The 26,582-nt window shown below is 44.1% G+C and overlaps 1 protein-coding gene across 4 annotated transcripts in view; it reads right to left on the bottom strand.

Moving 5' to 3' along the window:
* AJAP1 (adherens junctions associated protein 1) overlaps nt 1-26,582 on the bottom strand; it is a 122,015-nt gene that overhangs the window by 64,565 nt on the left and 30,868 nt on the right. For 3 of the 4 annotated variants that reach the window (XM_030537762.1, XM_030537761.1, XM_030537764.1), the window contains exon 2: nt 10,831-11,621. In XM_030537762.1, the coding sequence (XP_030393622.1) occupies nt 10,831-11,621 (791 nt within the window). The remainder of the gene's footprint in view (nt 1-10,830; nt 11,622-26,582) is intronic. The other variant, XM_030537763.1, reaches the window with a different exon arrangement.

The raw sequence follows: 26,582 nt of genomic DNA, 5'->3' as shown, positions 1-26,582 counted from the left end.
TAGTTCCATTAGATGGTCCCAGTAAACCTGCTCCAGCTAAGGGAAGATGCAAGATCCAGAAAATAGGGCTGAAAAAGATCCATAAGGCCCGATGGATTTTCCCCCTGGCCAGGGCAGGTTTGAGTATGTTCCACATTTGGAGGACCACCCCTGTTTTCTCCCCCTATCAGGCATCCTCAACACAACGGCCAGTGTCCTCTCCAGGTCAGGGCTGAACTGCTTTGGCAAGGCCATCGTAGCAAACCCGCACTGCAGCTTCCCAGCTCCGCCAGCTCTGCAGCTATGTTCCACAGCTCCGGCCTGTGCCTCTTCAGCTGTGCTGAATTCACTTCCAAAAGGACTGGCTAAAGCTCAGGGGTTCTTGTAATTCTACAGCAGGACTCTTGGCTCCCCTTAATACGCTTTGTTCCCCTCCCTCCTCACCACTGGTAACATCTCCTCCCACTGAGTCTGAAAGAGGATGCCTGACATTATCCAGTGCAAGATGTGAAAGGGCTTAGAAATGACGACTCACCCCTTGGAAGGTGAAGCTCACATTGATGAATAACCAGTCACTCCACACTGTTTACGGGAGTGGTGGGATATGGGTTCTACATCTAAAATGCCCAAAGCCTTTGTCTGATGGGGCCTGTTCACATTCACAGTCCAGTGCAGCTCGCCTCAGACCTCACTGACATCTCCGATGTGGTGACCCAACTCTGGCCTATGTGTGTGAGTCACTGCAACCCAGAAGGGCTGGGTTTCAAACATACTGTGCATAGCCTATAGTGTAGCGACACTCTAAGTGAATGTAGTAGAGGAAATAGCACCATTACCAGAGAATACAGGTTTCAGAGTGGTAGCCGTGTTACTCTGTATGAGCAAAAACAACGAAGATTGTGGCATCTTAGAGACCACGAGGATTCCTCATTGTTATTACCATTGGAGATTGTCCTCAGGGAAACACACTGCAGAGACAGGCAGGGCATTTCGACAGATGTGGAGCTACGAATCTTGCTTTCCTCTTGCACAATGGAGTGGTGCCCCTTTGCTCTGCATTAGCGTAGTTGTGATTAGGCAGGGTGCCTCACACAGCATCCAAGGAGCAGAGATTGCAAGCACCAGTAACTCACTATCATTGTCAAATCCACCTGCACAGTTAATACAATTTAAACAAGCCATCTCTTGAGGTAAATTTACTGTCTCCCAGTAAATTTGTCCTAACCTCATTTCTCTCACTCCTCTCTGCGGCTACTGGAGCTCCCAGGCCTGCAGCAGATCATGATGTCTTGGCAAAGCAGATCAAAGAGGCAGTTCTCTTCCAACTGCTCAGTATTTTCTTTTAAACATATTTTAGCTTTAATGAATTCCTTTGAAGCCTTTGGCATGCGCCATCTGATTGCTCATCCAGCACCCCCTATCCTACACCCGCTTTTTGAAGACGGGGGTCATTTCTCAGTGGGGCAGCAGAATATTTTTGTTCTTATGTAGTCGTTTTAAAATCTTAGTGAACTGAGTTGGGTTTCGGGATGGAGGAGGGTGTTGTGGATTCCAGCTGACAGCCCTGGAGACTAAAGCCCTCTGGGCAGTACCAAACAACATTCGCCCCCACCACCCTATGTGCCTCCACTGATGGAGAACGCTCCTATGAGGGGTGATGTCCCATTTACCTCAGTGATGAGCACAGGTAGACTGGACCGAAGTGGAGGATGATGCCCGGACCCAGTCAATCCTTGACCTCTTTCCCCATTCTCAACAAGTGTGCTAATTAGTACCAGCTGCAGTGTTCATTTGTGATGTGGACACCTGTCCATTCAGAATGGGACTAAGACACTGACCACTTTTCAAACAGCTATTCAGAGCAGCAGACTGCATAGAGAGCTATGCTGCCTTATGCCTTAGAAAGCACTTACAGGTTTAATCACTTTATTCTAATCACAATAAAAAGAAAGCTTCAGAGAACTCAGTGAGTGCCAAACATGCCCAGACTCAAAAAAAAAAAAAAAAAAAAAAAAGGGCTCTTTTTCTTTTAGCCTAGCCAGTAGGGAAAGAGGATATTCAACATTTTGCAAAAGACACGAGGTTTTGCATAGTCCATCATTTCTGCCCTGTGTTAAAAGCCCCATTACAACCTTTGTGTCTGGCAGCGCTACGGAATTTTAATTATTTCTTTCTTTACATGCTCTATTGTAAAATGATTATGACAGCCCCCCCCCAACCCCCAAAAGGGAGGTGTACCTTCTGAAAAGCACAATCGTAAACTATGCCTGGGTGAACACATGCCTGGAGTGCCATACACAGAACAAATTGGGGTTGCACACAGATAAACATACCTGATTTTATTTGCCTCAATGGGAAAACAAAAAGCCTTGCACAATTAAATCCACCATCCCCGACTAGCCTTTCTATTCATGTATATATTTTAAGCATATTAAACATGCTCACTTTTCTATCTTTTTCCTACTTACCAGCAGAATATTTTCTATTCCACATGAGTTTACCTTAAGAGCTTGCTTTGCAGCTAGTGGCTCACAGATAAATCTTGTTTTCTGGTTTCCCTTTATTCAGTAAGGCGGGGGAGAGAGAGAATTTTTGCCTAAGAGGGTTGGTTTCAAAAGAAAAACAAACCATATATTGAATGCAGCATTTTACCTGTTGTGTCTCCGTGAGTCTAGCCTTCCAACACAAATCTGCAGGGTCTCTAAGGTAAAGGTATATGGCACCAATGACAGTCTGAGGACAGAGGCGCACCTCATTACTACTGATAAAGGATGAAGGTACTGAAGCAGAGGATGGGAGCAGGGGCCTGGTTGGGAAAATGCTGAGAGGCGCTGTATGATGGGAATGAGCACAGCACTCAGTAACCAGTGCAGACTCTATATTCACAGTGAGACCCTCACAGATTCGGACCAGAATAAAAATTAGTAAATTAAAATCTCTGGCCAGGACCCTGCAAACACCTGGGTATATGAGCAATCTCACAACTCTCTGAGACAGAGCCCCTCTTATATATAAACAAACATTAATGATATAACAAATAAACATTAATACTATAACAACACTGGACGGCTGCAACAGGCATATCTGAATGCACGAGTCAGTGTTTGCACAACTGGTGTCTACACATGTATCAGTGGAGTCTACCTAATGCAAAGAAAATGAAGTATAATTTCCAGAGAAAAATTCTTCCTTGAAAGTATGAATGGCTGCAAATGAACAGGTCTGGGTACAGCCACTTCACCCAGGCCATTTCATTCTTTCTTCACTTGCTATATTCCCAAGCAAGTAAATTCCACCCAGTCCTCATAGAGAGGTATTAATATGTGAGGTATTTAATCAGAATTAACAATTTCACAACTAATTTAATACCAGGGTGCATTAGTACATTTCAGGGCTCCAGGCATTTTCTGTTACTGCACTACAGTCATTGACTAGAAAGACCTTTTATGAACAAAGTGGAAACCAGTTACCTTTGGATTACTGGATGTATTCAATATATTGTCCCCAATATTTGAATCTGGCTGTGGCGATCAGGTGGACTAACATAACTATACATCACCTTTTTGTTTCCTTGATTTCCAGAACTATTGGGGGCCAATTTGCCCCTGACAGTCATTTAGAACTGCATCTGGGCTATTCTACCCTACGTTGGTTGGTAACAGTCCCAGTGGGGCCTTTTTGCCATCCAAGTGTTCTTGGGATGCAGCAGCACTTTGGCCCCAGACACACCTGGAGGGAAGGAGAGGCGACAGCGCTGTTTTTGTCAATGCTAAGGCACGCAGAATTGCCCCCCTGCCAGGACAAGCTTGGTCACTTTGTTAAGGCAATTGACAGCCCTTTTGACACCAAATGTTCCAGAGGGGCTGAAATGGGAGCCAAAATCTGGCCCCCAGGGTCTTCTATATGCAGATCTTGTTCACTGGCAGGGCTATTCCTAATGTTCAACAAACACCTGCATTGCTTTAAAATAATAAAAATAGTAAAATGCATGATGGCCGATCACAGTGGACACAGACCCATGAACAAAGATATAACTGAGGGGCAAAGCACCTCTGGGGATTAATGACCAGATGGATGGATCTGATGTCCTGGGATGTAGCAACTCTTAATCTCTGAGGAAATACCAAGATTGTTCCCAAGGCCTTTGTTGTTAATATACACTGAGCAGGAAAGACCAAAGATAGTTGGTATTGGTCTGCTTTGAACAGGGGGTTGGACTAGATGACCTCCTGACGGCTCTTCCAACCCTAATCTTCTATGATTCTATGACATAGCATAGGTGTACAGGTGCTTCTGTGGATGATGTAGTGTCAACTACTACATTCAGAGCAATTCTAGAGAATATTAATATTCAATAACTTTGTTTAGTTATATCTTTCTGTACCATTCATCCCATAATCAACCTTAAAGTACAGGAACCACATTTCTCTCTTACTGTGGTTAAATCTGGACTGACTCCAATGTCTGAGTATGAGCATCTATGTGTTTACGTGTGCATGTTCATGCCTGTGTGTTCATGTATATGCATGTGCGCATGACAGAAATGGAGGGAGAGAGCCATTTTCATAAGGTAAACAGCATTCAATCCATGTGAAATGGTGTGGGATTAGAACAGAGGTTTTGTTGTAGTCCAGCTGAGTTTGATTATTTGCTTGCAGCTCTGTGGTACAATTCACAGCCTTTCACATCCACCTCCTCTATTACCAAAGTTTATTTCTCTTCAGTTGAATCTTTTAGGGAGTAAACACTATAGAAATTTTTACTTTTTGGATCTATTGTGGAAAACAAAAAAGCGTTCCAGCCTTGAGAGCAAAAGTCTCTTTACTTATCCATTCTGCTTATTGTAGCACTAATGTAACAAGACTGCCAGACAATGATTTGTAATGTTCACTAAGCTAGACAAAAAAGTATAGACAGATCACATAGTCTTAATTTCTAACCATATGGCACTTCCAGGCAAAGTATAACTACTTCCATTGCCTCGTATAACAGAGAGCACCAGAATTTGAAAAATGCATGACCTTACATATGTACATCATTATAAAGACAGGGTACTTTACTCAGTGCTTAAAGACACTTGGTTGCTGCCTTTCCATGCAGAAGTGACGGGGGATGCAGGGAGACCCCACTCCTACTGTAACATTTCTTCTGACTTAACGCAGCTGCACCACTACAATATTTGGTATTTCTCACACACTGTAGGAACAAACCACCAGGGCCTGGTACATAATTTGGGGTCCCAATGGGAAGATGAGCAGGTGAAATCAGTAAGTACCTATATAGGGTATTTGTTTTAAAAGGGGAGGTTATATTAGCTGTTGGAGCAATATTCATTTTACCTAGGTTTCCTTCCCTCAGGATGCTCCATTCCAGCTCACACCCCTTAACCATCACTGGAGTTTGGAGGAAGATCTGGTCCAGATTGTGTGTATATACCTATATCCTCTTATTTATTTCATCAGTTTCCCACACTGTACTAGTTTCTATCAAACATTTACTCTCTACACTCCTTGTACCCCCAATAGACTTTTAACCTTTTGTGCTCCAGTGTATGAATCATGAACCATCTTGGGGGAGGTTTTTATTTTGCTTGTGTTGGTAAAAACACAAACAAACAAACAAACTCTAAAAAACCACTAAAAAACTGCAAGTCCTTATTAGGATTTAACCTAGGAAGTGAGAGAGAGCCCCTCCCCTTCCCCCCAAAAGTCTCTGAGGCAGCTGGCATATTTAATGTGGATAAAGAAATCAAAGGGATATTGAGAGTTTAGGTTTTATTCAAGTTAGGGTGGATGGGCTAAGGTCAGAAAGGTCCTTTAGCCAGCAACAGCATTTTACTGTATTCACTTATTCAGTAAACGAAGCCAATTAATGAAAACTCAAATCATTCTGAAAACTCCCTAATGAGAGTTAGAAGCCAAAAGATAAAAGTCAACTGGCGAGTTTCAGTTCCCAGATGTCTTAGAAGCACAGGCTGAGCATAAGCCTTCAGGGGATTGGGACAGGATGGGAGAATTGGGAGAGGCTGGCTTGGATCTTGAATCTCTCAGCACAGGCTTCGTGGAGGCTGGGCAGGACGAAGGCCTGTTGATCTGTGCAGATTCACTAGCATTCTGTGAATCATCGTCCCCTGCAGAGCCCGCAGGAACAACCAGGCGACTGTAGCCTCAAGCAGCTTTGCGGCCTGAAGAAGGGATACTCAGTTTGGCGAGGGGCACAGGACTCAGTCCTGGGTGACTAACAAACCATGGATTTAAACCCCAAATGTACGGCTCAGGAGATGCACCTTGCCCTTTCATTTGTGATTCTCATTAGAACAGCGTCCAGCTCTCACAGCTGAGCTGGACTGCAAAGCTGAGGTTAGGAAGGTGTTCAGACACCCACAAATGGTAAAATCCCAGCAAGAGCCACATCAGTCAGACGGCAGCAAAATTTTGTGACTGTCAGCACGTCAACACTGTAAAGGATGTTAGAGGCGTCACGCTGACAAGGACAAAGCAGTTGGAGAAACATCCTTGAAAAGGTGTAAGCGAATTTCAGTACAAAAATAAAAATGGCAAAGCATTGTTCCATCTCGGTCTGTGCTAGCTCATCCTTGAGTTTTGATTGATCTGAGCTGGAGAACAAATCATGAATAGCTATGAAGATCAAAGGGTTTTCTTTCATTAGAACATGCTTACGTTTGTCTCCTTGTGTGTTGTATATTGTAGGGCCTCACTGTACAGCAGTTAAACATGCATCACGCACAGCTGCAGAGCCATTAGAATTCTAGGCCTTCGTTTATAGATGTGACTATTGATTTTAGGTGCCTCAAGTTTTGGGAGCCCGACTTGAGATATCTGAAAGGGGTCTGATATTCAGAAAGTCTCAGTGTGCACTTGTGACAGGGTGTGCTCCCCACACCTGCCCTGAGAGAGCTGAATTAGGCCAGGTGAGCCCAATCAACCAATTAAGCTGCAAATGGGGAAGATTTAGGCTATGTAGAGGGTGCTAATTAGTAGGAAGCTTATCTGTGAGGGAACAGGCAGGGCTCCTATCAAGCCAGGAGGCTGGTGATAGTGTAGGAGGCAGGAGGGAAGAAGCCTGCAGTCTCTCTCCCTGAGGTAAAGGAGAAAGAAAGGGGGCAGAAGCCCTGGTGCAGAGGGTCTTGGAAAGACTCCTAGAATGAAAAAACACAGAGTGACGTGGCTGAAGGGCTGAGTCATTAAATGGCTGTGCGACATCTCCATTGGCAGGAGGAGAATGGCAATGATGCAAGATAAGAACAGGGATGCTGAACTAGGTGGAGATAATCCCCAGAACTGCCAGAAGGAGGCCCCCCGTTGGTGAATAGAGCAGCCCATGACACCACCCTTTACGGATGGGTAAATTGCAGTAGTGAGTGGTTATGTCAGTTCATCAACTTAACAGACTCAGTTAGCGTCCGAGCCAGGAACTGAATTCAGGAATCCTTCTAGAGGCCTGCTCCAGCTACTGTCTGGATAACACTTCCAGACTGAACCTCCGGAGGTCAATCACTGTGGGCACTTCTGAGCCAAACCAGGAGAGCAAATTCATTGTGGAGTCAGTGTACTGAACAGAGCAACTCAACTAAAAGTACAATGGTGAGAAAAGCAAATAAAAACACCACCTCAATGTCCCAATCCTAAATTCTACTGGATCTACTGAGATCACTTCTCTGTCACCCTAGTGGGCAGGAGAGAAATCTGCTGAAGGCCAGTTTGTTCAGTGACAATTATCAGTGGTCAGTTGATAGCTCAAGTAGAAACACATTGCAATGTTCCCCTGAATAGTGATATATATCTGTCAGACGCCCTTACCAAACTGCCAGTATTATCTTCAAACTACCCAGTAAACCTTGGGCACTTCGGAAATATTGCAACATTGGCTACCTGATATAAAGACCAGAGGAGAAGGCAACGACTCAGACACAAGCTACTGACCTAGGTAATGTGCCTAGATCACAGAGCGGTGTCCCAGATACAGGACCACTGACTGGCAACACAGTTAATGAACCTTGACATTACAGGGATAATGAATGATGAGTCACATTTTAGACAAAAAGTCTATGTCATTTGTCCAGAGCGAGGAACACTCTCCTCTGACGCATTCCTCTGATATCCCAGCAGCTGAACAATACCCTGTAATACTTTGAGAGCATTATACCATTTGTGATTAAGTCACAGCAATAAACAGGAATTTGCTCAGTGCAAATATGTGTGGAAGGCACCGATTTGATTTCAGATGCGTATGTACAAATGCAGTTAGCTACAGATGTAAGTATTGCTAATAACAATAGGACTTGATACTATCTGCTTTGAAAACAACACACGGTTTGGAAGTAAATCTTAACATTCCATCAAATGTCTTAATATGAACTGATTAGATTTCTTGTGCTGGAGAGTGTGATTGATATTCTGTCTCTAAGTGAGCCACCTGAGGCTGACATTTCCACTGCTGTGTAGGCTGGGCTCCTTTTCACAGATATGAATAACTTTTTGAAGTTAGGAGTGACATTTTTTTCTGAAGAGGGTTTATTAGAGAAATTAATCAGGATGGAGGTTGCATTATGAAACCCCATAATTCTTTCTCAGATAAGCATCTGACTTGTTGGACTACTCACCATCAATGTAATGTGAATTAATTTGCTAAGCTGCATAATATTGTCCCACAGTACTACTTTAGTAATAAATAAATATAATTTGGAATAAATGGAAAACTGCTTTCCCACCCATACTCACACAGCAAATGGTGTCAGTGGAAAATAGTATATTTTCCTAAATATTACTAAATACTACAGTAAATGAGTGCTGCACTGAATTTGATTAAGCTTGTGGATTTATAGAGGCAATATGCAAACTGTCTGTACACTCCTAGCAAATTTCTTACATAAAGATGATGGATCAGAGTTCTCATCTGCTTATCTAGTGTTCATTTTTTAATGCCCAATTCCTCTACGTTTTCGGCAACATTCTTACCCGACAGAAGACGTTGCCTCTAACACAACCCCAGGGTTGTTGTTATTAAAATGATTTACTTGTACTGAGGTAGCACCAAGAGTCATGGACCAGGGGTCCCTATTGCTAGGTGCTGTGTCCCAGTACTAAGCACTAATCAATGTTCCATGTCTGTAGCCTGACCCCATTACTAGCTTCCTCAGGGACACTAGGTAATCCAAAGTGCTGGGCTGATGGTTGTTTTTATTTTTAATACCATACACTGAACATGATGCTGAGGAGAATCGGGAGCGTTTGAGATCCCAGGTCAATACTTACAGTGCAGTCTGATCAGAACCCAACTCTCTCCGTGAGATGTTGCAAGCCCACAGCCCCCGGAAGAGGCTAGATGGGAGACTCTGATGGTGAGCCTGAATTACACTGAACAAACTAGTCACAGGGAACAGTTGAATGAAGGATTTATCCCCTGACTCTAGTAAGAAATTAGAACATAAGAACATCAGTTTTCTGTAGATTTTTTGTTTTGTTTTGCAGATTTTTTACCAATAGGTTAATTAATCACAATAACTTGGGGAATGTTGTAGGTGAACACGTTTCAGCACATGGATTGCTCAATGCGACTGTTTCATTTGTGTATTCAGAACTTGGTGTGTCTGATCACCTAAGTCAAGTGAAGTTGTTTCTACTCCTGAGGCCAAAAAGAGCTTCTGAGACGACTTGCACGCATTTATCATCAACACCCATACCTATGTATCACAACATGGATACTTACAGCACGTTCTCTAACTGAGAACATTCTTGCAAACACAAACTCACTCAATAAATGTTCGTGAAGAACAAATGAGAAGAGTCCTGAATAGAAATGAAAGGAATCGGTGCCTCTCATTGAAACAAAGGTTTGTGATTTCTTTAGCAGCATTCTCCCAGCTCAAATTGCACTGAAGTAACCTTTGTGTCCAGTCTGCATGAGAAATAAGTACTATTGTAAGGCAGAAAACAATGACGGGAATGACTTCAGCAGGCGTTGCTGAATGCTTCTGTGTAATGAAAAACTGCATCTAAATTACGGAAAGAATAGTGAAAACCATACTCATTGTTTTCCCTGCAGTCACCAAAGCTGAAATGCTAACAATCTATGTTGTTTGCATATTGTACTGTACCAGAGTGCCACATTAATACACTGACTATTATTATACTTTTCAGGGATTGTTAAGACTTGCATGTTGCAAGCAGCATATAGAATCTGTCTGCAGTTCAGAGCTTGCAACCATAGTGTGTAGATGATTAGTGACATATTGTATGAAAGAGACTAGAAAGAAATATGGGAACAGCAAAATATTTTGTTGGACAAACACCTCATAATCTGGACGCTTCTTGAGTTCGCAAAACCAGGCTGCAAATCTTGTTGGGATAATCTTTCCTGTGAGATTTCCTGTTGCTGATTAGGCCAAAAATATTGCTTATTCCTGGGGAACCCAAGAATGCAGAGGAAGATTGAAATACAATAGAAAGATCAAGCAAATGTTATGCAAATCACAAAAAAAGTTTGATCTGAATTTCATGTAAAAATTCAGATCAGTTTTTATTTTATCCAAAGCTGTTCACTCACCTTTCCCTAACTGAAAATTGCTTAACTGTTTTGAAACCTGGACATTACACTATAATGTTCTCTTTAATGACTCCTTAATGATGATTGCAGCCTGGCAAAGCAAACACAATATGAAGCCTTCGTCACACACTGCACCTTGTTTATATTGTGGCATTGGCCCACATTACAGTCTCCTCATTGGTGCCCATCATATAGGATACAACTCTGCCCTCGGCAATAGGTTCTTTGCTCTTACTTGGCCCAATCAATAGTTAAAACAAAACCCTATAAACAGACAGAAAATACCTGTAGTGTCTCCCATTATCTTAGGTGGACGGGCTTCTTTTCCATTGCTCTTGTGGCTGGTGTAGGGTTCCGTTGTGCTAATCCTGCCAGGGTTGTTCTTGTGTGTGTTAAGCCCTGGCACAGGTGATGTTGTGAACCCCTTAGACTGTACAGTGGTGGAAGTGGTGGTGGTGGTGGTGGTGGTGGTGGTTGCCACAGTAGTCGTTCTGGTTTGTAAAGCAGAAGTTGTCGTGGTGCCATAATTCCCAGGGAATGTACTGGTTTCTATGGAGTCCTCTTCCCCTGTTGGGCCCCATACAATTACTTCAGGCACCGTGGTAGGCCTGCTGTCTCTGTGATCAAAACTGCTTCCTCGGAGGTGCCTTTTCCCCCTTTTCAAATGGGTCTGCTGGTCTGTACTCCTGCTGCTCCCATCTACAACCCAAGGGTCTGATTTTGCAGTAGCGGAATGCTTGGATTGCACGCTTTTATAAAGAAGGCCTGCTAACTGGTCTGTGGCTTTGTGTGGCCTTTTTGAATGATATGTTTGTATTTGCCCATGAGATCGTTCAGGATGAGAAGAAACATGGTTCCAAAAAGGGCCAGGAATCCTCAGTTGCTGTCCATTTTTAAAACTCCACAAAGGACTATTGGACAATCTATGCCAGTGAGAAGGCCTTTGCAGGAGCCTAAACCCTTGGCCTTGGGCTACAGATTCACAGATGGTGAAATCCATGGCTAGTTGAAACATGGCTATTAATATCCAAGCATGGCTTCCTACCGGGCAACCTGACCTGCGGACAGACATCGAACTGTATTAGAAAAAGAGAAAGAAAATGATTTATGTAACAGATCAGAATGCAATGTTTGTGTATCTATTAGAGTAGCATGCCAGGTTTACCCATGTTGAGAAGAAAAATCTGATAACCAGACCAGAAGAAATATAATGAAAATGACTTCCGTAGCTTCAAAAGAATAAGCCATCTGCTTTTCTACATATTAAGGGCAACATTTTCAGAAGTGACCTCAAGGTGTCTTAAGTTGAACCCCACAAACTTGTGGTATCCTAAATCAATGTCCAGTTTTGAAATTTTGACCTAAATATTTTTTTAAGTAGGGCTATGAAACAGGACTCATACACTACTATGCTTTGAATGACTCAAGAATGGATTCTACTATGAAAAGTCCTTAGCAATATGTCTAGTGTCTGCATTTCTGAACTCAGCATTCTTAGCTGACCTGTATATTAGCTAGATGTAGTATATAACAGATATTCATGCTCCCAACTTTCAGTCTCTTTATTCACAAACTTAAATCTAAGTCGAGTGGAGTAGATATATTTCCAGTCATGGCCAGGTTGAGAAGGTAACTCATGTTACTAATAGTGGGATAAATATATAATAGTTATATAAATATAATAAATAAATATAATAGTTGACTTCATTAACCCAAATCTACCTCTAAGGTCCAAATCCTGCAACCGATGGTGTGCACAAACCGCTGGGCTTCACTGACTTCAAGGATATTCCACACTGCTTGCATGAAACACACTGCAAATTTGGGGCTGCCTTTGTAGTTATGAAGAATAAACATTTCACTTGCTGGTAAGATGTCTCCCCCAGCTTTATGTGTAATTAATTAATTATCAATGTACAGATTCACACCAGAAGCCGTAAATAACAGTGCCTTCACAGGAGTCATTTTCATTCTCTTCCTTGCCTTTAAATATGTTTTTTACATATAAATTCACATATTTTAATTTATGCATCTCAAATGCAGGTTTTCCGTATCAAATTATTATTTTTTCTAATTAAAATAAAAAAAACTTTCCCTACATCTCCTTCCTATTTATCTACCTGGAGTCCATGCCCATTAGATGTAAGGAAATGAGATCATTAAATTAGAAGATCAGCAGCAAGAGTTTTCTGAACTCAAAGACAGAAAATAAATCAACGTACAACAAATTAACTTTTTCTGAAACTTCAGGGTTGAATCCAGTAAGATGAAATTCTCTCTCTCTCACACACACACAAACACACGCACGCAAATTGACTGATCCATTTTCCCTACCTACAGCGTGCTCACAAGCTCCCAAAGTAGACCTGACATTTCACACTAATTAAATCCAATCCCAAATCCAGGCCACAAAAGCCATAAAGAAAGTAGTCCACAGCAAATGAAACCTCATTCTTCCGCAGAACATCAGTGGTGCTGATCTTCAGGAACTGTGCTGTTAGCAATGGTGAAATTGGCATGGCAACATTCTAGATCTGGGTACATACCTAACTTCATTCAAAATACAGATACCAATAGCTATGCCACGGACAGTCTAGCAAGAGTACCAATCTAAATGCTGAGGCTATAGCATGCCACTTACACAAGTACAGTTCCAATACACAGCTTTAAAACAACATAACGTTATATTAATGATGAGTGTAGTTTCCTTATGGGATCACTGTTTATATCCTTCTACCTCTGTTGTCAACAGCATCTAGGAAACTGACCTAATGGGTCACTTCTCTCCTTTCTGTGATCCTGGAATAAGAGTCTGTGTTTCCTTTTTACACTGCACCTCCACGAGGCTGTAAAACATTTTATGAAATGAAACAGAACCAGATAGGACAGAAAAATAGATGAACTACAGCCTGCTGAATGTACATAACGAATGATCAGATCTGGCATGATCAGAGAGGTAGACAGAGTTAACACAAAACGGGCTGGGGAACTGACAATATTCTAAGTGATTTTCTATTCTTCTTAAAGTGCATGGAATGCAAATTTGTTAATCAGCTACAGGCTAAGAGTGGCTGTACTCTTGCTCTGCATGTGTAACCCAATTGTTATTAATAGGTGCTTCAAACTGAGCAGCTATCTCCGGAGTTCATTTACCAGGCTGACCTGCTTGGCTAAGCAATGCAAAACATTGTATATACATCATTAACTACCAGTTTACATCCCTGCAGCACACCCTGTGCTCTGGTTTTATTAAGGGGTCTGGTATGTAACAGGCAATAAAGAAAGTGCAGTGGGGTGCACTTTAATTTTAATTAGTCTTTGCACATAAAATGAATAGCTGTACCTTGCATTGAATTGTCACCATGTCACTTTTTTATTTTGCTCTGATTTAAAATATTCAGACTTTCTTTCATATTGAAGCATTGCTTCTTCTCCACTTTTATTCCAGGCTACAAAGTGTCACGGAGTGTGGGGGAGTCTAGCCCTGCACCCCTCTTCCTGGGACCCACAGTGACTCTCGGCCAGCCAGTAAAACAGAAGGTTTATTGGACAACAGGAACACAGGTTACAGCAGAGCTTGCAGGCAGTCAGGACCCCTCCACCGAGTCCTTCTGGGCTTTCAGGGTGCTTGGATCCTAGCTAGGATACCCTGAATTCCGCCCATCCAGCCCCAAGCCCAAACTCAAACTGCTTCCCTCTTGCCACTCCCTTCCTTTGTCCCCTTCCCGGGCAAAGGTGTTGACCTTTCCCCTCCCTTACCTAGCTCAGGTTACAGGCCCTGGCATCGTCCATCCCCTAAAGTCCTCCCCTGCTCTCCCACTCCCCACACAGACAGTCCCTACTGCATCACACAAAGTTTTCAGTTTTAACCTCCCCTGCCCCCCTAAAGTTTTACTTAACTAATCTGAAGTACAGTTTGCTAAAATTATAATCAACACAATATCTGAGATACATGCCCATATCCTTTTCTCTTAAGAATCATTGGGCCAAATCATAGATTCATAGATTCCAAGGCCAGAAAGAACCATTGTGGTCTTCTACTCTAACCTCCCGTAGAACGCGTGCCAGAGAACTTCTCCAGGATAATTCCTAGAGCAGATCTGTTAGAGAAACATCCCACCTTGATTTTAAAATGACCAGTGATGCAAAATTCAGCATCACACAGGGTAAGCACTTCCAGTGCTGAATTACTCTTACCATTAAAACTCTGGAAATCTTTAGTTGGCTTTATACAGCATTTACCCAAGGAAAGCTGGGACTGCAGTCAGTGGGAGATAACAGGTGCCTTTCATGAATAGATGGACTAACCCTTTCCTGCCCAACACCCTGTGCAGTTATTCATGCCAGTGAAAAGCAGAGGCGAATCCCTACCATTCTTTTCTGCTAACACTTTTACATCCATGTGGTGCCTGAGTAAATGAAGGTAGACAAGAATAAGACTCAGACACTCAGAAACACAGTCCACCGCCACTTTAAAAAGTACCTCTCTATGTAGGGCCATATTTTCCAAATCACATCCTCCTCTTCTTTCTTAGAAGTCATTGTACTTGCAAACAGAGCTGGCCAAAACTTTTGTCTTCTTGAAATTTTCCAGCTATTCAGCAGAAAAACTGAATGCCCCCAAATGAACTCTCTTTGGTATTCCCTCATTTCACTTCCTTGTTCCTTTCACAGCTTTGTTCCATTTTCTCCTTATTTCAGCCAAAGAAAATGAGGTTTGGTTTTGTAAAATGTTTGGCTTGAGGTTTTTTCCTTGAAAAATCACATCTAAAAATTGTCGTGAATTTTGCTCTGCCCTCATGCTTTGCCCCCACAACTGAAACAGAAGCACAGATCTGAGTACTTGCATCTCCGAGTACCTGATCGTGCTCCCTATACTCTTTTAGGTCCCCCAAAAGGGAGGCTAGACACTTCCTTCCTTGAAGCCTTACTATCATCCTTTCAAGCAACTGCAAAATTGAGAGAGACTCTCCCCTTGAATTAGAAAACAAAACTATGTCCGACACAGCACAGCATCATCTGATGGGCCAAATCATTAGGACCCCAACTAACGGGAATGTTTTTGTGAGAACCCAATAAGAACCTCACTCATGCCACTATGTATGAAGATGTGAGATTCCCTTGGCAATGGAGTTATCATGTAGAAAGACACTGTCCCTACACCAGCGATCTTACAACTGAATTTAAGATGAGGTACAATGAGTGTAGCAAACATAAAGAGGGGACCTGTCATAGGTAACAAAAATGAGATCATGAAATTACCATTAACCATTGCAAAATTTCTTAATATTGATTTGTTTTTAAATAAATAAATCCTCTCCCTCCATCTGGCCAGCACTGGCCAGCGGATTTCTTGTAGGAGTCATAGCAGAAATGGGTCTTGAGGACAGATGTGAAAGAGGAGAGGGTAGTGGCTTTACAGATTGGCATAAGGAGGGCGTTCCACACATAAAGGCAGCATGGAAGAAAGCATGGAGCTGTCCATAGGCATTCAAAGCTGACACCATCCTAACTAAAAGGACAGTTAAGCTCTGGAACAGGCATGGAAGGGAGGCTGTGGAATTTCTGAGGGTCATTGGAGATTTTTAAGAACAGGTTGAACAAACACTTGTCAAGGATGGTCCAGGTTTACTTGGTCTTGCCTCAGTGCAGGGGGCAGGACTAGATGGCCTCTCAAAGTCCCTTCAGCCTTACATTTCTATGATTCTAAGACCACTGGGAAGCAGAGGGGAGGGCATAACAACAGCTGACCAGCAGGGATGGGCAGAATAATGAAAATGCCTTAAAGAGAGACAAGAAGCTTGGCTCTGATGTAGTGGAGAATGGGAAGTCAGAGTAGAGATTCAAAGCAGGCGGAGCGGTGTGGTTATAGCAGCACTCTGAAATATCACTAAGACAAAGGGAGCCGCCAAACCATCCAGGGGCCTTCACAGTGGCTGCTGCATTATTCCAGCTCGCCTCTTGGTGGCTGGACCATTCTGCAGACTCGGAATGGTAGACGCAGCCTTTCCCTGCCAAGTCACTGGTGTCAGCCCAGCTCTAGCCAGCAGCAATCCAAGCGGTTATTATCTGCGGACTGTTTGGCAGAGTGTGCCAAAGGAGCTAGTCAGCTCTGTCCAGCTCCTTGGAGACATGTGCCCAAATCAGATTAAAAACCACAGTACAACTGGCACCAGATGCCCCCTTGCTGGAAAGAAACCAAGGACGGAATGGGCAGGGGAGACAGCCTTCCTGTCTCACATCTATACATGGCCCCTGCTTCTGAGGGGAAGCCTGTTCTATAAGTCTCTAGGGGTGGCATCTTTTTCCCAAAACTCAGGTCAGTTTTATTGTTTTTTCTGTTTCTTTTCCATACAGTAATTTGATTCCTGATGCTCTGAGAGATTTCAGGACATGACTGCACACTCACCTGCTTTCCTCACGTTCTCTGCACTAAACTGCAAACTCTTTGAGATGGCTGAACTCACGTTCTGATAGGAGTATATCTCACGACACATAATGGAGCTACTGGCCAGAGTTGTTGTTTTGTTGTTAGAAAAGTTCAAATCTGTTATTTTATTCAGCATACATTTTTACAGGATTTTTACCAGGGTTTGTTCTCTGGAGTCAAACATGCAGCATGGTCCCCTGCTGGAGGTTCAAAGCCTAGGTTTACCATACCTGCTATGTGAAAGTAATTATATCCCAGCATAAGGGCCATTTCCCATATGCTGCATGTCCGTGGCTCAGTAGGTAACACCCACTCTGTGCTGGTTAGAAGCCAGGAGTTCAGTTTTCCAGCGAGAACATTAAACACAGATTCACCTTAATAATATTCGCAGCCCTGCTGTCATTCTAATGGCATGTCAGACTCCATTTCGGTCTTTGTCTAACTTTTTAATATGATTTGGAATTTCTCCTTGCAAGGAATGGGAGATGCAGTCTGCCTTCCTTGACAACATATCCCTCTTAAGAAGTACATTCTTATGGCATGTGCAGACAAACACACATACACAGTCACTCGCTGTTTGTCTGTTTCTCAAGAAGAAAACAGGATGGGAACAATGTGCTTTTGTTAGTAGCCTCTAAATGCTGACAGCCAAGCCCGATTCAGCCATAATCTCATCGTGGCCACACTTCAGCTGCTGTGTTTGATCTTTCCAGTGACCCATCCAAACTCTCCCTGGCTTTGGGTTCACAGCCTACAAGAATATGGTATATTCTACACTCCTCATATTTCCCTTGTTCATTTGTCACACGACCAAGTTGAAATAATAGGGCCAGGTCCTCAGCTCTTGTACATCAGCACCGCTCCATGGACATCAACAGAGCCATGTTGATCTACATTAGCTGAGAATCTGGCCTAATAGCTCCTTGTTGCTCTGTTTCTAGGAACACCAGCACATTAAAACAAAAATGCGAACTCCAGGCTCATAGTTACTAGTCTACATACTGTTAGCTGACCCTGCTGCATTGCCAAAATATACGTAGCAGAGTGCAATGAGCAAGCCCCAAGCACAGCCAAAATCCCAATACGAGTATGCAGCATGCCAGTCACCAGCACAACCAGCACAGCACGTTGGTGCTATCAGTAAATCAGTAAAAAGCAGTGCCAGTACAGACACCGGAACACGCAGGCAGCCCGGAGAAGGATTGCAAATGTGTGTTTGCTGTTTCAAGGAAGTTTAGCAGATATTAATGTAAGAGCGCAGCGGAAACCAGCCCCAACACAGCAAAAATAAACACTCAGACCACGTGCACAGGCTCCTTGCATCATTCCCAGACTCAGCCCTGCCCTTAGAGCATAAGCTCACGAGGGCAGAGACAGGTCTTCCTGGGGTGATCAGTGCCTACCATACTCCATGCATTGCTGGAATGCAAAGACCAGGAATGCTAATAATGGCTGGCTGGCTGGCTGGCATCTGACCCTGTCCCAGTTTTATGTGGACATCCCAATTAGCCTCACTTTTTTCAGTACATTTGTGTGGGCTCAGGTCAGGGGACTTTACTCTAAATGACATTTTGCCAGCCAAGCAAACTGCCCAATTGCCTAATGGGCTTCACTCAAGAGTGGGCATTTGGGACAGGAGTCTAAAGCCCCATCACCTTGCAGGAGGGAATCTTATGTGACCCCCACTCTTCCTAGGGCTTCGCAACAGCGGAGAAGGTAAAATGTCTTTAAGAATAAATAGCAATGTGTAGGAGTTCTGGTTGTCTAGGCAACACGCCACTCCACTGTTCAGAACTAACAATGTGGGATCTGCTGCCCAACAGAAAAGTCTGCGGCAGTCACTCCAAAAGAACAAGCGAGGTGCACTTCAGTGTCTGTGCCCCTTGGTGCTCCGCAAGAAGAGTGCTCCCTCCCGTCAGCCCTTGGTGCACCGTGTGTTAAGAGGTTAGAGTGGGAGAGCAGGAGTCAGAACTCATGGCTTCTATGCCAGGTTCTGCCCCTGACCCACTATATAGCAGTGGGGAAGTCATATTCCCATTCTGTGCCTCTGCTTTCCCATCTCCACAATGGAGACGATCACATTCACTGGCTGCTCATGAGGTTTACAGGTTAACTGATGGTTGTAAATTGCTTTGAGGTCCTCACTGGTTGGCTAGCACAGTAATAGGTGGCTTAGATAGAGTCATCCTTGGCTATAAGGTTATTATTCATTATTAATTACCATCAATTAACACGAATTGGTTCTGTTCTGTGGGAAGGGCTCTGGGATTGGACAGCATCTCTCTGTCTACTTCAGGTATTTCTAACTCAAATTTGCATTAAACTTTCAGGGGGAACCATAGGAAAAGGTGGAACCTGGATCTGGGTAACTTTGCATCCCATTTGTAGGCATCGCTCCCTCATAAAGGAAGCTAAAGAAAGGTTTAATACCTCCACCAATAACTGCCTCTCTCTTGCTCCTCATCCTCAAAATCACAGGTCGAGATCCATGTTGTGAGTTCTCAGACTGGCCTGGAAACCCCTTTGTCAGGTGATGGTGCTCAGGATGGTGAAGAATAGAACCACTGGACCAGCTCCAGCCTTTAGAGTTAGGCCATTGCTTAGCAATTTGTTAGCTACTAGGGATACTAGTCCACAGTGGAAGATCTTGATAAGGTTTTGAGCATTCTCTAGGTGGCATCCATCAGATAAACAATATTCTTTGGATTAGTCCCAGACTAGCCCATCCATTCTGAGATGCGGGACTGCTGGGACATGCATCATTGTCAATCACACAAAAATGGCTACACCCTCCCCCCAGATCGAAGCAAGAACAGTTTTAAGGAAAACATTCTCAGCAGTTGGAATAATTTATTGCCAAATACCCCAAAGGGAGGCATTTTATCCCTTTAGAAAAGGGTCAATAGGCTGAAGATATGCATCACTGAGAGGTTGGTGCACTTGAAGATGGGGTTCAAGGTCTAAGTTAGGTTAAACAGTCTGATGTGCTGCGACATGTAGACTGTAATATAAGGGGATGTGCTACATGCCAAGAACAAGGCACAGTGGCAGAGCTGCATGTGTGCGTGCATCCAGGGAAATGAAATAGCAGGGGGTGCTGCAGCCCAGGCATGATATGCAATGGCAGGGCTTGCAGATGTGTTATCAGTACACTGCTTAGAGTTTGCAGAAGTTCAATATTGCAATGAATTTTTCAGAGAATTCTGAATTTCAATGAAAATAAGGAAAATATTGAACATTTGTGCAATATTTATTCCCCATTCCTCGACCAGCTATACAGCTAGCCTGAATTTTTGGAGTTTCTAAGGAAAATTATCAAAATTTTGAATTTCAATTTTTAAAAAATGGGAAACAATGTCAATGACATTTTGTATCATCCGCCCACCCCCGCCACCACCATCTTTCTCGCAATCAGTCCCTTGCATTATGAGCCCTAAATTCACTCATGCTATCTAATGCAAGGCAAAGAAAGCCTTAGCTTTCCACAGGAACCCCAACTCCTTCAAACATTCACCTACGGGCTTAGCTTTAAGCACAAGAGTGTTAAGTATTTTCCAGATCAGAGGCTAACATGAAACGTTAACAGAAAATGTCCCAATGGCTCTGACATCGATTAAAACTGTTGCTGGAAAAGTTTAATTCCAAGAAAAGAGTATGTCAGGCTGGCTGACAGGCTTCCAGAGTACATTATCTATTGCAATATATCTTTCTTATCAAAAAATAGATTGGCTTTCTTACTAGTTTATAATTAGTCACGAAATTAAATTATAGTGCATCAAAGGCACAACGTCTAGGATTAAACACTATGATAATTACAAGTTTGTTATTTAGATTTTAATTAGGTTCTTTTTCTTTTAACTTGATTGTAAGAAAGAAGGTAGACTGATGGTTGGCGGGGGAGTGAAGGACTCTGGGAGAAAGTGGATGTGTGGAGAATGTGAGGTTCATGCCCAAGGCCAGGGGATGGTGGCGGCTCTGACAGGTTGGCTGCATGGCTAGGGCAGAATCTGGGGACAGGTGAGAGATAGAAGGGTGGAGGTGGGAGACCAAGGGAGAGGGTTCAGGCATTGTTGTTCAGCACATGATGCAGAAATGGAACTAAAGGATGAGGACAATGAAGCAAATTGCCGTCCTCACTGTACCACTGCAGAGAACAGCAATGCAATGCCCATCCAAGAGGAAGACAAGGGCCAGCAACAGCAGCACCTGCAGTAAAAGTGACTTTTCCAGGGCAAGGCAAGGTGCACAGGGCCCATCCTCTGGCCACTATCACTGCGTCACACATGGCTGCTGCAGAGGAAATCACAGCCAGAGTTCCTTCCGGGTTACTCCAAGGGCACACCAGGCAGCAGCCATTCCACTATCTGGGAAAGGGTGAAGCATGTTCTCCCTACCCTATAACCAGCCACTGTCACTGCTCCAGGAATGGGGGGGAGCAAGACCCCATTCTCTCTGACCCCTTTCTGGGGAGGCTAGCACCTGCAATTCACTACAGAGGACTGTGTTCCCCTTGCATCTCTGAGCAGGGCCCACAATGGGGGCACAAGGCAGCAACCTGTGGGTCTGAGAGGGAGAAAAGCTGGTAGCATTCAAGTGACTGCAGCCACCCCATGACTATGACTATAAAGGGCAGGGTTTGTGTCTAAACTACATTAACTGAAGATACTAAGGGATGGCATTTGGCCGTTGACTGTTCTCACTGAGAAGTCATTAATTCTCAGCAGTGAGGGAATGCTTTAGCTCAGGATAGAGACACTGGGGGAATAGGGGTACCCTGGGATAGCCTCCCTAGGGGGAGTTACTTTACCCCAGCATACCGATTCCAGGGGATGTTCTCTTTGTCTCCAGAATAAAGCTACTGGAGGCCAAACTCGTCCTTGTCCTGCCAAAGTAAGTGGAGCTCCCCCAGGATGGATTTGGCTCTGGGTTAGTACATTTGACAGGGATATTCTTGCCTGAGAGCGAGATGCCCCCAGGAAAGTGCCTACCTTGCTACACTGGTTTTAGCCCCGGGCTGACCAGAGGTGCGGTATTTATTAGAAGCAGCATTGCCACTGCAGGAAAGCCCCTGCCTTCTGACAGACATCCATTCCAACCGCTTCACCAGAGCAACACAGAGCCAGGGCCCACAGGACTGAGCCGATGGGAAAATGTGGCATGTGTGAGAAGTGGTGAAAAAGCAATAGTGGGGGAAGCTTTGCTGGGAAGGCCTCTCCACCTCTAGCCCCCCCTCCAGGGCATGAAAGCTGACGGTCCAGCTTTTGATGCATTCTCCTTTACCTGCCCCCTGTCAGCCAAGGAGGTTCTCCTCTCCTTCACACTAATCATTTCTGACATACATTTGGCAACCGTGTCGGTGAGAATCTGCCTGTAGTGTTCTGAGAGAGACAGAGAGTGGGCACGGTGCCTTTGAATTGGGGGTCTGACCGCTGTGAAATGCACCTCTATGGTCCCTCAATAGAACTAACTCCAAGCACTTCTTCTATGTGCACCAACAGCGTCTTCAGCGTGCCCTGGAATGGCCTCCAGCAGCCGACAGATAAGGATGATCAAGCAACGGGCTCACTGGCACCACAAGCCCAACAACGGCAGGGCACAGCTGTTGGTAGCGGGGTCCTCTTTCCCATACAGTGTTTGTTCCCAGTGTGGACTGGACACACCATTTCCAGGAGTGTGGCAGGTAACTGTTTCGGAGCTGGGCCACAGTTCCCTCATGGTGTCCAGGGTCCCCGCTGTCCTGCACGTAAATCCATGGCACAGCCACAGGACTTACTTCTGGAATTAAGGATCATGAATAAATTCATCAGAGAAGAAAATTCCTGCAGCTCAGTTCCTGGTTCCTGCAAGTGCTGAGCAGAGATTCCTGCACTCAGGTCTCTATGGGGTTCACATTGGCAGATTTCAGGGGCTGCCAATGCTGTCTGTTCCAAGGACCTAGAGTGGGACTGTCCTCCCAGCCAAGATCAGCACACCCCCAAATGTAGGTGCTTAAAGCTCCTCACTTAAATCTGTATTTAGGCAACTGAATAAGAGTGGCCTGTTTTCCAGCTGGGCAACCACAGCTTTTACTGCCTTCAATAGGAGCTGTGGGTACTCAGCACTAGTGAAAATCAAACCATCTGCTTAGATGCCTGGATATGAGTTTCAGTGCTTACATTTTAGGCTGAAAAGCTTGAGAGTTACAGCCTATTTGCCTGGCTGGTTTCTCCCTGTATCAGCTTTGCTGGTATCCATTACCCGTTCAAGGAGGAAAGTTTACTCCTTCATAGATGGCTCCTTTTTCTGCCAGATGGAGCAGTAGAACCTTAATCTTGCATTTGTGGCATCAGTGCGTTGCTATTTTTGTCATCCCAACTTCAAATTTATAACTTTGCTGCAGGATCCAAGGCAGGCTGACAGGGAGGGCCCCTCTATTTAAACATGATTGTGTTCCGTATTCTGAACACAGAGCAAGGCACTTCTGAAGAACCAAGTGCCTGGCTTTCTGATTTAAGTGATATGTTTGAAAGTTTTCCCCAGTATGAAAGTCCCTCTTTAAATTCTTCCAAACAGAGCAATTTGCTTTGATGAAGTAGAAAGTTGGCACTTAGGAAACAATAATTTCAGGCTCTCAGCAAGCTGCACTCTTTGCTTATCTTGAAAAGTACAATGCTGTGCTTTCATGTCCAAGGCTCAAGTCTACTGCTGCTGATGCAGCCAAACTCGGAAATTTGGGGGAGTTCGAAACAAATAATTTCAAATAGCTTCACTCCATGCTCATGCCAGGACAATATAATTTAGAAAACTGTGCTTTTGCTACAGCAGCTCCATGCCTGCTCTGCTGGCAAAGTTTTTTATTCCCCATCCATTCCAGGCTCTGGAGGTTTAGAAGGTTTGGGTCAGCAGCCAACCATTTATAATGCTGCTTCAGAAAAGAAATGACCCTTTAAAAGTCTATGCAGTAGCTCTCCTGGGCCAGGTTGAGGAAGCCTAGATACCCAGAGAAGCTCTTTCCCCTGAGCTTGCTGTATCTGTAGTGGGAGCATCATTTAGTGATCGACAGCCAGGAGGCCAGGGAATTAGAAGTTCTGGATTCTAGTCTTGGCTCTGAGCACCCCTAGTCATGTCACCTCCTTGTGTCACATTTTCCCCATCAGTACAAACAGAGAATGTAATGAGTCTCTGCCTCAGAGGGATGCTGTGATGCTCACCTAATGTCCTTCAGATCCCTGAACACTTTGAGATCTTTGGATGAGAGATGCTGTGTAAGTGCAAGGCTATTATTGCTCTTGTTGTTATTCTCTATATTCTAAATGCCCACCTATGCGCTTGAATGTGTGCCATAGTAAATGGATGGCATAGTGGACACCAAATACAGCCCCAGGCCTCTCTCAGCCTGTCTGACAGAATCCCGAGTGAGGTGGCTTGTGTCCTGTCATTCTGAAATCTACCTCCTCATGACAGATCGGTGTCCAGAGTTTTTGTACCAGTTTTACAATCTGACCCCTCACACACACATCCTTTAGATACGGGAGTGGTTATCTTATGGGTTGGAAAAGATAATGAAAAGTAAAGGAAAGTTTGTGTTTGTTTTTCCAAAGAAGATAATGATGCAATTTGTATTTCCTAGTATAATAATATCACCAGGGTTTCTGAACTTGGCATTGAGCGATATCCTGCAAACAGAAACCTTAAAAAAAAATTTCATTCAAAACCATGAAGACAGTTGGAGTAAATTATCTCCTGTCCTGACTCGTAACATTAGCTTCCTATTTTGCATTTGCATTCACATGCTCATAACAATTGCACCTTTGGCTGCTAATTTAGAAAATAGGTGCTTTCCATGTAATGAATTAGCAAGTGAACATGCAATCAGGCAACTCTTCGGCAAAAGAACAACAATCTAACTACTTAATCAGTGGGATTCATATGGGGCTTGGTGTATTTAGTTAGTTGGTTAGTTAGCCCAGGCTGCCTTTGAATTTTCCCTTTGAAAAGGAGCAATTTTCTTGCCTCAGTGGAGAGAGGATTTCTTCTTCTTCTTCAAAGGCGGATCCCATTACAAATGTTCTTTCCCTCCTTTTGATATGATCCCTGCAATATTCTATTGGAAACTTACAGGCCTCTTGAGACTGTAACAGATCTCTGAGGATAGTCCACCCTTTGAGGAGGCCAGCTGTGGAGCTAGCGGGGAGGAGGCGGGGATACTCTGAGACTCTGCTGCCTTGGCTGCCTGTGTTCTGTGTTGTCACTGCATTCTACTCTGACCTGTCCTCTGGAGCTGCTCAACTCTGGCCAACCATCTGCCACAGCAGAAGTCAATCTCTGCTGCTCTCTCCGTCCAATCGACCGGCTACTTGTTGCTGCTCCAGAAGTGCTATGAAAGTCCCTTGCACAACTGCCATTGGGATGACAACTAGAAATAAATGGAGATTAACTGGTTAAATAGACAAGGATTCTCCAAACTGTAAATAACATTGACCTGAACGCAGCAGTTGTAGACAGGGCCCAGCAGAGCTGGCTAACCCCTCTGTGAGTTCAATCCCATATGTGGTACTGGTCCCCAAGGTGGTATCAGATTTGTCGGACATAGAGAGAGTATAATGAGCTACGGCATAGCACAAGAACCCAACCTTTGCAAAGTGAAGAATGAGATGAGTTCACTGTGAGTTACAGCTGACAGCTCTGTCCATTTCTTATGCAGAAGTCATCTTCTATCTCTAGTGTGAACTGCCAACCACGAGCGTTTTATTCCAGTGCCCAGAAGAAGGATGATCTTGTGATTGAGGCCCTGGACTGGGACTCAGAGATCTGGATTCAGTTCTCTGCTCTGCAACACATTCCCCATGTGATCTTGGGCCAGTCATTCAGCCTCTCTGGGCCTCAGTCTCCCCTCAGTAAAAGGAGATAACAGTGGTTTCCTTTGCCTGTCTTCTCCATTACCACTGTGTGGTCTTCAGGGCAGGAGTGTCTCTTGCTGTGTGTTTGTATCACAGTGGGTCAGTGGGTCCCTGGTCTCGTATTACAATAATGCCAACCAAGTAATTCATAGTAATAAACAATCAAATCTTCCCTCTAAGAGGACAAGGTGCTCAGCCTCCAGCGGAGCAGGTGCCCAGTATGTCTCTTCAGTGGCCCAGCAATGTGGTGTGGATAATGAATGTAGCACATCACAGATAACTCTCCTTGGCTGAAGGGAAAATGCTGAGATGTGAGGCCTTGAGGAAATGGGGACAGCACCTATTGAGTCCCTGACTTTGCACTAGCTAATTTCTTTATCCCAGCTGTTTGTGCTTCTGTGACTCAGGGAGCAGGAGGTCAAAACTGTCTGAAGATGCCCTTACTAGGCAAGAAAGAGATCCTTTCAGAAAAGCTGATATTTTGGGAAAATGCCTGTTTTCTAATTCACTGGGTTCCATGTTTTCAGGTCTATAAAATCCAGCTCTGTTTTGGAAAGTGATATCGTTTTGGAAATTATCCATTTCTGCATCACTTGGGGCAGCTTCCAACTGCTGCATGCCCAGAGAACGGCTAGTCTCTGTTGGTCTGTCTCAGCTATTTCTCACACGGAATCGAAGGCTTAGCAGGGGCTGTGCAACAGAGCGGCTGCAAATGGCCCTGCCAGAGA

This window comes from Gopherus evgoodei, chromosome 18 (genome assembly GCF_007399415.2).
Source record: "Gopherus evgoodei ecotype Sinaloan lineage chromosome 18, rGopEvg1_v1.p, whole genome shotgun sequence".
NCBI lineage: Eukaryota > Metazoa > Chordata > Testudines > Testudinidae > Gopherus > Gopherus evgoodei.
The sequence above is the reverse complement of the archived record's forward strand: the minus strand, read 5'-3'. Positions and strand labels throughout refer to the sequence as shown.